Here is a 12,114-nt window from a genome sequence, read left to right as displayed (position 1 = left end):
GCTACTTGGGAGGCTGAGGCAGGAGGCTCAATTTGGGGCCCTGGAGGTTGAGGCTGCAGAGAGCTGTGGTCGTGCCACTGCACTCCAGTCTGGGTTACAGAGCAAAATATTGTGGTAAAAAACAAAATAATAAAAATAAAATAAAATCGGTGACGGTACCACCTTACTTGGGTCGTAAAGACACAAAAGAGAAAATGGAATCCTCAGCCCTCCACACCGGTCCTGGCTACAGGAATGAGATGGAAACGCTAGCTCCTTGTATTCTGGATTCCTATTTGGTAACCTGCAGGCTTGGGAGGTTGTAATCCTGCTTGCCTTGGGGCCGGCCAACCATTGGATTAAAAGGAATAACGGGATCACCTAGGCCTTTCAAGTTTTGTGGTCAAATAACATAAAGGAGTTTTGCAGATTAGGAAGAACTCCCCCACCCCATACTTAAATTCAAGAGTTAAGTGGTTTATCTGTTAAAAAAAAAAAAAAAAAGTTTCAACAAAAATAAATGGCGCCGGTCGCAGTGGCTCAGCCTGTGATCCCAGAACTTTGGGAGGCTGTGGCGGGCAGATCTCTTGAGCTCAGCAGTTGAGAGGAGCCTGGGCCACAGAGCAAGACCCATGTCTCAAAGAAACGAAAACGAAACACTGGCCGGGCGCGCTGGCTCACACCTGTAATCCCAGCACTTAGGGAGGTCGAGGCAGGCAGATTGCCTGAGGTCGGGAGTTCGAGACCAGCCTGGCCAACATGGCAAAATCCCGTCTCTATTAAAAATACAAAAATTAGCCAGGTGTGGTGGCACTCGCCTGTGATCTCAGCTACTTGGGAGGCTGAGGCAGGAGAATGGCTTGAAAAGGGGGCGGAGGTCGCAGTGAGCTCAGATCGCGCCACTTCTCTCCAGCATGGGAAACAAGCAAGACTCTGTCTCAATTAAAAAAGAAAGAAAGAAAGAAATCGAAACGCAAATAAATGGATTGATTTGAAGGAAAAATTTTAAGTAAACAAAAGTACAAATGCGATGTCAGTAGTCAGGGTGGTGCCAGGGGACCGAAGATCGGGTAACAAGGTCTCACCGTCCCTGCCGAGCATCTCCGGGGGAGGCGACAGAATGGGCGCAAGCACAGGGCCCGGAGAGCACCACGGTCCCGGGAGAGGGCGGGCTGCGTCCCAATCCCTCGGAGCCGTGCTGAGGGCCTGGGAGGATCCCACTCGCCCAACCCCAGAAGCCTGACTTCTGCCACTTCCAGCGACGCAACCTTGGGCTGCGAAACTTTCTCCGGCCCAGTTTCCTCTTTTGGGACGTGGGGAGGAGGAGGCTGGCAAGGCTGGAATGAAGCGCACGAAAGCGAGAGATCACCGCCTCGACGGGAGTACAGTCCAGTCAGGCTCTCCCATGGCTATGGGGTGGCTGCAGCCTCGCCAGCCTGAACTTGGCGCCGTCCCGCCCGGCTTCGGGACCCCTCGGCTGGGCAGAACTCCGTTCTAAATGAGGACAAAGCCCGCCCGGATCTAGAGCGCGCGCGCCAACAAGCCCAATGGGAGGCTGACATCAGGTTGAGTGACGGGATTGAGCAGCCAATGAGCGTGCAGTTTGTTGCGAGGTGGGGCCCCCGGCTCCGGCGTTATAAAGAGCGCCACGAGTCGGCATTGTCAGGCGGCAGCACCGCGCGGGCGGGAGCTTGGTTGTGGGCTGGTGGGTTCTGGTGCGATCGCGGCCCGGGAGAAGGAGCCGCAGCTGGAAAAGCTCCGTCGCGTGACGGAGGGGAGGCCTTAGCAGCGCGAGCTTGAGTGCGGCCGAGCCCGCGGCGCCTTCCCCGGCGGGTGGGGACAAGCGGGCCCCGCGGCGTCATCGGCGGCGAGGTGAGCGGCGGGCGGCGGGCGGCGGGCGGCGGGCGGCGGGCGGCGGGCGGGAGCCGCACCGGCCTGACGCGCTGTCGCCGCTGGTTGCAGGAGCCGCCGCGCTTCGGCCTAGGATGTCGGAAGCGGGCGAGGAGCAGCCCATGGAGACGACGGGCGCCACCGAGAACGGACACGAGGCCGCCCCCGAAGGCGAGTCGCCGGCTGGGGCTGGCGCGGGCTCCACGGCAGGGGCTGGAGGCGCGACTGTGGCGCCCCCGAGCGGGAATCAGAACGGCGCCGAGGGCGACCAGATCAACGCCAGCAAGAACGAGGAAGACGCGGGGTAGGTGCGGCCGCGGGCGGACGGGGGCGCCGCCTTTGTTCCGGGGCCGCCTTTTGTTGGCGCCACGCGGCGGGGGGAGGGGCGGCGGCCTGGCTCGGGTCGAGGCCGGGGCGGCCTGCGGATCGTCCCCGCCGCACTCGGGGCCGGGCCTGGCGGTGCCGCTCGCGCTGGAGTTTGCAGGAGTTTGCTGGGTCGACTTTGGCGCCGCCCCGGGGCCGCTCGCGCGCTGCCAGGGCCGAAAGCCGGCGCAGGGGCGGGTGGCCCGGAAGAGGGAAAGCGCAGGGACCCGAGGCCCGGCGGCTGCTCCTCGGGCCGCCCCGGGGCTGCGTGGGCGGAGTTGGCGTGCGCCGGCCCGGGACCGTCCTCCTCCGCCTCTCCCGGGGGCGGAGTCATGTTCTGAACCCTGGGCGGGCTTGGTCCCCGGAAGCCTCGAGTTCCTTGAAATTAGTTCTCAGGAGGTGATGAAGACACTGGCCCTTTGATACGTGGTTGTAGAACACACGAGTTTCCAGGTGTGAGTGGTCTGGGCCCATACCCCTGGTGAGGTGGTCCTTTCTTTGCTTCTCACAGCCTGGGGCTGCAAAGCCTTGTTGAGCCTCTTTAGGCTCCTGGTTTGGTTGAATTTGGAGGGTAGTGGAGAGTTAACATCCTTCAAACGTGCACCTTGCAGACTCGAAGGGTGGCTGTAGACTTTGTTCGAGCTTTGCCAGGGCCAGCCCTTTCCAAAATCACAGCTTGCTTACAAGACTTGTTGCCATGTGTCTCACTCTACCGTTTCAGAAAAATGTTCGTCGGTGGCCTGAGCTGGGATACCAGCAAAAAAGATTTAAAAGACTATTTTACTAAATTTGGAGAGGTGGTTGACTGTACAATAAAAATGGATCCCAACACCGGACGGTCAAGAGGGTTTGGGTTTATCCTGTTCAAAGATGCGGCCAGTGTGGAGAAGGTAAGCTGGGTACTGGACTTCAGCAGTCTCGGTGGAGACGATTTGAATTCTAACAGGACACCTTTCCTACAGCATTAGTTTTGTGTGTTCTGCATGTGGTTGAGTGCTTTGGGCAAAGCCAGAGGTTAGGTTCCAGCCTTTGAGGGGCTAAAAATACAAATTGGGAGTCAAGAGTATGTGGAGTGGTTTGGGAAGATTATAGTTGACATTCATTATCTTTTATGTACCTATTCTGGGCACCGTGCTAAACATCTGGGAGGATTACAAGAGAATCCAAAATTGCTATGAGATAGACTTTTAGCCCCATTTTACAGGACAAAAAGCAAAACCCGAAGGCTCACAGGGATTTAAGTAGAGGAGGTCACAACTAGTAAGAGTGTGGAGCGAGGATTCCATCCCCTGCAGCCCATCTTAAGCCTATGTTGAGTCCCTGCTGCTTTGCTTCTGGAGATGGGCCTCATGCTGGGATTGCATGGGCAGGAAGAGGGTACATGGCATGATCAAAGGCTCAAGGGTGAGGACTGGTTTCTAGTTGTCGAGGTAAACCAGCTGTACTTGAGGTTTGAAGAAAAGTGGGTTGGGAGGTTAAGCTGGGGTAGAATTTGGAGGTGATGAAACACATTTTTGTGTCTGTGCTGGTGTCTTTATGGCTTAGAGAGAAGGGCCTTGTCTGGCTCATGCTGCTGAGTCAGAGCCTGACCCCTTTATGTTGGAACAGGTTCTAGACCAGAAGGAGCACAGGTTGGATGGCCGTGTCATTGACCCTAAAAAGGCCATGGCTATGAAGAAGGACCCGGTGAAGAAAATCTTTGTCGGGGGTCTGAATCCTGAAGCCACTGAGGAAAAGATCAGGGAGTACTTTGGCGATTTTGGGGAGGTGAGTGGCCCTGGGAGAAGCCCACCAGCCGCCCTAAGACTGCCTTCTTTCTGGTCCTTGGTATTCTTGGCTGGCTAGACCCTTTCAGACAGGGCTTATTTTTCATTATCTCTAGCGTTCAATGGGGTCTTTTCTCCTGTGAGTTCCCTGTATGCCCTGAGGGTAGGGAAGTATTGGGCCTGAGTTTGCCTCTGCTTTTTGCAGATTGAGGCCATTGAACTTCCAATGGATCCTAAGTTGAACAAAAGACGAGGTTTTGTGTTTATCACCTTTAAAGAAGAAGAACCTGTAAAGAAGGTTCTGGAGAAAAAGTTTCATACTATCAGTGGAAGCAAGGTAAGGTGTCCCCAGCCCTGCTTGGTCTCCTGTGGTGCTGGAGAGCTGGCCCTTACACGGGTGGGTTAGGGGTTGGGCCACCTGCAGGAGCTCTCCGGGTTGGTTAGACCCTGCTGTCTCTGAAGCATATGCTGCCCTGACTGGGGCAGTGTGCTACCCTTCAGAGACGTCCAGGCTGGGAGGACTGTTAGTAAACGATACAGGATGTGAAGGAGGCAGGAGAAGGTAGCCTCGGAACACAGCAGGTTGGGTAGCCTCTTTGGTTCCTTGTTTAAAGCAAGAGGTGACAATGTTCTAGATTCTTGAGTCCAGGGTGTATGAAGCCTGCAGTTAAGGTCTCAGAAGATGCCAGAACTTCTGCAACTCACTGATTTTCCTCTATGGTGAAGTTTTTCTTGCTCCAGAGCCTTTCTGCCTGCTTCTACAACCAAATCTTTGTCTATTTCCATCTGCCTTGGGTCCTTTTTTTTTTTTTTTGCTTTGAGACGGGGTCTTGCTTTGTTGCCCAGGCTGGGGTGTAGTAACACAATCATGGCTCTCTGCAGCCTTGGCCTCCTGGATGGAAGGGATCCTCCCATTGCAGTCTCTCTAGTAGCTGGGACCAGAAGCATGCACCACCAGGCCTAGCTCATAGATTTTTTTAAAGTCTGGTCTCACTATGTTGCCTGGGCTCAAGCAATCCTCTGTCTTGGCCTTGTAAAGTGTTGGGATTACAGGCATGAACCATCTCACGTGGTCTTCTGGGCACTTCTTTAAATCAGCCCTATACCCAGGCAAAAATCCTTTCAAAGAGGTGCCAGGGTCCTGACCACCTTAAATCCAGAGTCAGTTTTACTTTCAAATGAGTGGAATCACGTGCAGAGAGGTGTAACTCTCCTGAACTCTGGTCAGGGAGAGGGTAGTTCAGAATTCAAGTTGGCAGTTAGGAGTTGAGGGTGTGGCCTGCAGTGGCAGGGTGTGGCAGGCTCTTGTATCTGAGCAGGACTTGGCAGCCAGATAAGGTGGTACAGGTGGAGCTCCTGGAAGTCTCTCATGGCTGGGAGTTTGGGAAGATTGGATTAGGAGAGTTTTAAATTTTCTGTAAAATGACAAGTCTGAGAGGCAGTTGGGGGCCATTGATTATTACTCCAGTGGACAGTAATAAAGAGGCCTTTTTCTCTGTGTCATAATGGGAAATGGGTGGGAAAAGCCTCTAAGACAGGGTGTAAGTGAAACTACTGGGAGTGAGTCTTAGGAATGAGTATATTTAGTTGGTTGTATTCAGTGTTTTTAATTCAGTATGATAGACGATATCAGATTGCATTATTTTAATTTGCCAATTAAAGTATGATTGGGGACACTAAAATGTACTATTTTTAATGGGGGTGTGTATCAGGATTTTCCTTAGAGATATGCTGGTCTGGTCTAACTTATTTAAGCTGTAGCACTTGAAAGTACCCCACCCTACCCGAACCCACCCCCAGTGGGCAAAAAGGAAATTGACTTGAGGGGGTGCAGATGTCTGGCCTATCCCAACAGCAGACCAGTGGTTAAGAAGGGGTGGGCAGCATTATGGCCTCAGGCAGGCACCCCCTCCCCCAACACCCTGAGCCTCTGAAAGCTGGCTTTATCTGTAAGAGGGAGGTCAGGGTCACCTTCTCAATATCGTGTATTTGAATGAGATGAGTTTCTTCTGTAAAGAGAAAAAGATATTAAAACTTCATTTTCTAAGGCCCCTCATTTGAGAAGTCTTATCTGACCTTCATGCCCAGTAGGACCACGGTGTAGTTCTTGATCCCAGCCTGTCCTGTGCTCCCCTGGGCTGTAGTTGGCTCCGATTAGACATGGTGTTGCCCTGGTGCTGTGGGAAAGGGTCTCAGCTGGAAGGCCCTCGGTTTTAGTTGGGATTCCATGAGCTTTAGCGTACAGGTGGCTTTCCACAGTAGTATATTTTGTTTCTTAAGCAAATGGACCTGATCTACCATCTCAAAGTTTGTTGCAGTGAAGGTCTTTGTGCGGTCACTGCCCTGAGCTTGTCCTGCTGGCCTGACCACTGTCCTCTTGGCATTTTAGTGTGAGATCAAGGTGGCCCAGCCTAAAGAAGTTTATCAGCAGCAGCAGTATGGCTCTGGGGGCCGTGGAAACCGCAACCGAGGGAGCCGAGGCAGCGGAGGTGGTGGTGGTGGAGGTGAGTGGCACCTGGATGAAGACGGGTCCTGTTTGCTACCTACATGGAGCCTTCCATGCCTGTCTTGGGGCTCCCTTTGGTGCTGTGCAGCAGGGGTGGGCAGATTGTGGGAGGTGGGGAACGAGCAGGAATAGGAATGGCTCTGGGTGGGGGCTGTGTGCTTGAGGCTGTTGCTGCCTGCTGCTGCCCCTTGGAATGGCTTGGGTGCCCGGGGCAGAGAGCATTTGTGTTATACTCTGGGGAAGGGGACATAATGGATGTCTTGGCTCTGTGGATGTCCTGAGTCTGGTACACCTTTGAGCAGGTAGGCAGAAGGGTGGGTAGGGCAGAGCTGTGCCAGGCGTTTATCCCCTTCCATCCCAGGCCCCTCTGACTCCAAAGCCTGAACTGTATCTTTAAAGGCCAAGCTGCCAAGGAGAGTGGGAGTGATCAGAGAGTGACTGAGTGAGTGAGCTGCCTTGTTTGCCCCGAGTAAAGTTAGCATCCTGGTCTTTCATCCTTTGCTTGGGTCTCTTAGATGCAGGCTTGGGCCCAGGGCCCTGAACAGCAGAACAGCAGCCCCTTGGCTTCTGCCTGAGTTGCCATAGTAACCTGCCACCCAAAGGGCAGGATTTCCTCCATCCTAGCTCCTGCCTATGCTAAATGGTCCACGGGCCCCTGTGCCCTGCTCCCCCCACAGGTCAGAGTCAGAGTTGGAATCAGGGCTACGGCAACTACTGGAACCAGGGCTACGGCTACCAGCAGGGCTACGGGCCTGGCTATGGCGGCTACGACTACTCGCCCTATGGTTATTACGGCTACGGCCCCGGCTACGACTACAGTAAGTAGGAGAGAGGGAGGCCCCATCCACTCACCGCCCCCAGGGGAGGCAGGACAGACAGTGCAGGAGCCACCGGCAGCAGGGGCTTTGGAGTCAGACAGGCCTGGCTCAGCCATGGGAGCTACTCGATTTTGAGCCCTATAGACTTCCAGGCCTTAGTAAGGTGAGGAAGGGAATCTGTTGTCCCAGGGCTGGTAAGGAGCCTATGAAGATGCATACCAAGCGCCTGGCACAGGGCAGATGCTCGTAAATAGTAGCTGCTATGGTTGTTCTCATCCCTAGGTCAGGGTAGTACAAACTACGGCAAGAGCCAGCGACGTGGTGGCCATCAGAATAACTACAAGCCATACTGAGGCGGCAGCAGGAGCGACCAACTGACTGCACACATGCTTTGTTTGGATATGGAGTGAACACAATTATGTACCAAATTTAACTTGACAAACTTTCTATGGCCTGTCCCATGTGCATCTTATTTAAAATTTCCCCCATGGAAATCACTCTCCTGTTTACTATTTCCAGCGCTCTAGTTGTTTAGGCAGGGTGTGGTGTCTGAGAGGCCAGAGTGGCATTATGGGCTGATTTTTTATTACCAGGTCCCCCAGAACCAGATGGGAGGCTCTGCTTCCTGCTGCCACTCTGCAGCCTGGACCTGTGGACCCTGGTTGTAAAGAGCAAATTGTATCTTAGGAAACCAGTGTCACCTTTTTTTCACCTTTTAATTTTATATTATTTGTGTCATACATTTCCTGTAATGGAAGTGTTAATTTTACTGTACTTTTTGGTACCTTTTGGGAATCTAATGTATTGTAAGGTATTTTACACGTGTCCTGATTTTGCCACAACCTGGATATTAAAGCTATCCAAGCTTTTGAAATAAAAATTTAAAAACCCCCAAGCCTGGGTGAGTGTGGGATATGCTGTGTGCGACCTCTTGCTCAGGGTGGGGGGTGCCAGGTGCCCTGGACTTGGGGCTTCCTCCCCACAGCAGACTCTTCCCAACTGCAGGCCCAGTTGTTGGCATGTCCATTTTGAGGACTGACCTGCCTTTAAAGAAAGGAGTAAGAGGCTTATGGGGAGTGAGGATGGGGCAGTGAGGCCTCACATCCCCAGCAGGCATGCCCTTTCCTGGGACACCTTGGAACACCAACCTTCTTCCTTCTTGGCTGATGAATGAAAATGGTTTTTTGTTTTTTGTTTTTTGTTTTTTTTGAGATGGAATCTTGCTCTGTTGCCTGGTTGGAGTGCACATTCTCGGCTCACTGCAACCTCCACTGCCAGGGTTCAAGCCGAGACTACAGGCACATGCCACCACACCCAGCTAATTTTTTTTGTATTTAGTAGAGACGGGGTTTCACCATGTTGGCCAGGATGGTCTCCATCTCCTGACTTCGTGATCCTCTCATTTTGGCCTCCCAAAGTGCTGGGATTACAGGCATGAGTCAACACGCCCGGCTGAAAATGCAATTCTTTACACAGTGGGTCAGTGCCAGTCAGCTGAATTGGGGCACAATAGTGCCCCCTCCTGGCTGGTACCGAAAAGCCTGCTCTAGCAGGGTTTGTTTATTGGCTGGATGGGAGCCCAACTCCAGGTCAGGTATTTGGGGCATAAGACTAGGTGGTTACAAGAAGTATGGGCAGGTTGGGCTTCCATGTGGATACAGCGCCATAGGTTTCAAGGGAGGAAACGGCTATTTCTGCCATCAAGTGCAAGCTAAGCGTTGGAGATTTTCCAGTGTTGAAACTAACCTTTGGGAAGGAGCAGAACAAAAATGTCTTTTATAAAGGCACAGCTTGCTGAGGCTGCTCACTGCTGATGGTAAGGAACCTGCTTGGTATCTCCAACAGCAAGAAACAAGGCCCACTCACCTGGAGTGTACACTTAGGCAGAGCAGGCTGGCTTAGGGCTGGAGCCTCAGCGTCTCACAACTTCTCACCTTCTCTTCCATGTCTGAAAAAGACCGCAAAGCCACCTCAGCTCACTCAACATTCTCTGAAGACCCCTTGTTACTTCAGTGTACAAACTGAAAGTTCAGAGATTAGACCCCCTGGCTATCCACACCCATGTCTTACTCCTGAAAGGGGTAACAGCAATTTCTTGAAAAGCACAAAGCCAGCTTTCAGTTCTAGACTTCTAGGCTCTGCCCAGGATCCCCAAGCCAATTCTGTGGCCAGCCTTTGTGCCCAGCAACACATTCCTTCTGCATCAGATCCCTACCACTTCCAATTGTGTCTAGCAGGGATGGGCCTCCCCAGCTCCAGCGCCCTGGGCATTAAACACGCCTATGGGTAGCAGTAATCATCTAGAGGTAGAAGGGCACAGGTTGCGTGGGTGGCAGCATTGATCTCTACTGTGAGATGTAGCTTTGCCTATTTGGGGTCTCACTGAGCTGTAAATGGCAATGCAGCCAGGAGATTTCCTTGTAAATGGATTTGGGGGGACCCTGGGTTGACACTGACCATTCTAGGTGACGGGGAATGTAGGGTGGAATTTGCATTTTGCATTCAGTCAGCCCTCAGTGGTGCAAATCTTACTTCAGCCACCCAGCAGCCTCATGGGACCTGGCTCATGGACAGAATGAAACTCCCTGCCATTGCTACACCCTAGGCTGGCAGTAATTGGGGTCTCGCCTCCCACTCTAGTTGTTATGGCTAGTTTCTCAGGCCAGTCTTGTTTTGCCCTGCATCCAGCTGATGCCCGCTCAGGCAGGCTGCGTGGTGGTTCAGCTCCCATCTACCCACAGCTCCGGAAGCTCTGAGGCACAGGCAAGAAATAGTAGCAGCTTGGGCCATGAAGGTCCCTCTCTGCTTGTTGCTCCCTGCACTGTCCAGAGGACATGTGCCTTTGCTCTTGGACTCTTGTCCCCACCCTGCTCCATGCGAGGAGGCTCTAGCTGCTGGGTTCAAGCTCACCAGTCAGGATGGCATCCAGCTTTGCCACCACATGCCGTGCATTGTCCAGGCTGAAGCACATTGGGGGCTTAAACTTCAGGATGTTCCTCCCAGGGCCATCAGTGCTCAGCAAAACGTAGTTCTCCTTCAGCCTGTGAGGACAGGACATCCCTTTACGTGGCCTTCAAGGCCTTCCTCAGCCTGGCCAGAGCCTCATATCCAGTGCTTCAGTTACACTGCCTTGGGAGACTTTCATGGCCCAGTTCCTGCCAGGACACCATACTGGTCACCTCTGCCAAAGTCCTGTGCATCTGGCCCACAGCAGCCCCTGCTTGGGGTGTATCACACCTGGCCCTGGGCATGCTGCCCCCAGAACAGGCACCTTGCTGCACCTAACCTTGGAGCCCTAGTCCAAGCCAAGAACGAATGGCCACAAGGAAACACCAGACTGCAATTCTGTGGTTTTGTGTATGGTTTACATAATGGATATTGTTTCCTTATAAAGAGAATGTCCAGCAGTGCAGTTGGTATAATGAGCCCCACGTGCTGCTCACTAGCTTTAGGAATCTCCCTGCCCTGTCTTCTGGGTTATCTTAGAATTCCAGTTTAAAATTTACAATTATTTTTAGGAAGATGGCTTTATCTTATTTGTAGCTACCAATCACTTTTAGTCCACAGCCTAACCTCATCTCTGAGATGAGGGGTCTGCATGATTGTGTTTATATTCTTTGATCCTTATTTCCATTCTCTTTGTAAACCTTGTTATTTTTTGCCTTGGCAGGGGGTGGAGAGTCTGCCTTCTGGCTTCATTTTCGTATCCCAGTCTTTTTGGCATTGACCATGGCTATGCTAGAAAGAACAGGGCTTGGACTTTGGAGTTAATATAGCCCTGGGGCCAGATCTCGCCCTTGCCACCTAGCAGGGTGACTGCAGGTGACTTACCGATTTTCTCACTGAACTGGAAAAGCACCCCCAGGGTATTGTGAGATGAAAGGGTGGGTTTCTTTCCATGCCACCCGACAATTCTGAATCCCTGAGGCTCCTGGGAAAGGGGGTAGGGGTAAGCTGGGGATGTGACTGAGAAGGCAGGCCAAGCTCAAATACAGCGCAGGGTAATTTACATCAATACCATGCATGTCTCACAGTTAGAGTAAGGACACATCAGATACCAGAAGAACTTTAAATGGTTGGGGAGAGGGGAGGGGTAGGCCCGTGGAATGGAGATAAAAGGGAATCATAATGAAAAACTAGAAGAGGAAAAAGTCCAGGGGCCTTGGGGTCCAAGTGAAAGCAAACTGGGGCAGAGTTCTGAGACACTTCTGACCCAGCTTAGTAGCAGGAGTCTTGTCCATCGTGGCATAGGAACCCAGACTCTGGTGCTGCCATAGCTCCCTGGTGTGACTGGAGAAGCTGCTTCCCTTCTCCAGCCCTTGGCCTGTGGGAGGTGGCATTAGGGGTTTCTGGGTCTGAGCACCCTGCTAACTTGGGCATTCTAGGCAGAGGTGCTGCTCTGAGCTGGGAACGGCCTGTGTCTCATCTGCGGCCTTTGCGGTCAGTCATGGGTACAGAACTGCTAATGCCATTTACCTTTGTCCTCAGCTGATAGGATCAGCTGCCCCCCCCTCCGCCAGCCAAGCCCCCAGCCCGCTTTCAGTTAAGTCTGGCCCACAGTGCCCAGGAATGGGGGTACAGATGAAGAGGCTCCTTTCCACTTGGGGCCCCTGGCCCTGCAAAGAGGCACCTGGGATGTCTGCTACTGCAGGGAACAACTTGTTTGAACAAGAATACCTTGATACCAAATAGGCAGCCTCTTCAGTTGCTGGTGTCCTTGTGGCCTCATCTTTGATCAGATCCACACCAATGAAGAGCCCAACACCCCTGGAGGGGAAGGTGACATCTCAGG

At 52.8% G+C, this 12,114-nt stretch overlaps 2 protein-coding genes across 9 annotated transcripts in view; one reads left to right on the top strand and one right to left on the bottom strand.

Annotated features, from left to right (window-relative positions):
- The first annotated feature begins 1,592 nt into the window (after positions 1-1,592).
- Positions 1,593-7,769, top strand: HNRNPAB (heterogeneous nuclear ribonucleoprotein A/B). 2 transcript variants are annotated; one of them, XM_039460316.2, is made up of 8 exons: positions 1,593-1,851; positions 1,942-2,173; positions 2,954-3,122; positions 3,841-3,999; positions 4,204-4,335; positions 6,388-6,502; positions 7,182-7,322; positions 7,605-7,769. In XM_039460316.2, the coding sequence occupies exons 2-8, from the start codon at positions 1,965-1,967 to the stop codon at positions 7,673-7,675; spliced, it is 996 nt and encodes a 331-aa protein (XP_039316250.1). In that variant the 5' UTR covers positions 1,593-1,851; positions 1,942-1,964; the 3' UTR covers positions 7,676-7,769. The 2 variants fall into 2 exon arrangements, with proteins under 2 accessions (XP_039316250.1, XP_039316251.1); XM_039460317.2 differs by lacking the exon at positions 7,182-7,322 and having other exon boundaries at positions 1,594-1,851.
- Positions 4,778-12,114, bottom strand: part of PHYKPL (5-phosphohydroxy-L-lysine phospho-lyase) — a 25,153-nt gene continuing 17,816 nt past the window's right edge. For 4 of the 7 annotated variants that reach the window (XM_074390475.1, XM_074390473.1, XM_074390474.1 and 1 more), the window contains one exon: positions 10,270-12,089. In XM_074390475.1, the coding sequence (XP_074246576.1) occupies positions 11,807-12,089 (283 nt within the window). In that variant the 3' untranslated portion in view covers positions 10,270-11,806. Of the gene's footprint in view, positions 6,008-8,499; positions 9,069-9,188; positions 9,271-10,232; positions 12,090-12,114 lie in introns of those variants that run through there. The other 3 variants (XM_039460313.2, XM_010346581.3, XM_074390472.1) reach the window with 2 other exon arrangements.

The sequence above is a fragment of the Saimiri boliviensis genome, chromosome 20, assembly GCF_048565385.1.
Source record: "Saimiri boliviensis isolate mSaiBol1 chromosome 20, mSaiBol1.pri, whole genome shotgun sequence".
Taxonomy (NCBI): Eukaryota; Metazoa; Chordata; class Mammalia; order Primates; family Cebidae; genus Saimiri; species Saimiri boliviensis.
The sequence above is the reverse complement of the archived record's forward strand: the minus strand, read 5'-3'. Positions and strand labels throughout refer to the sequence as shown.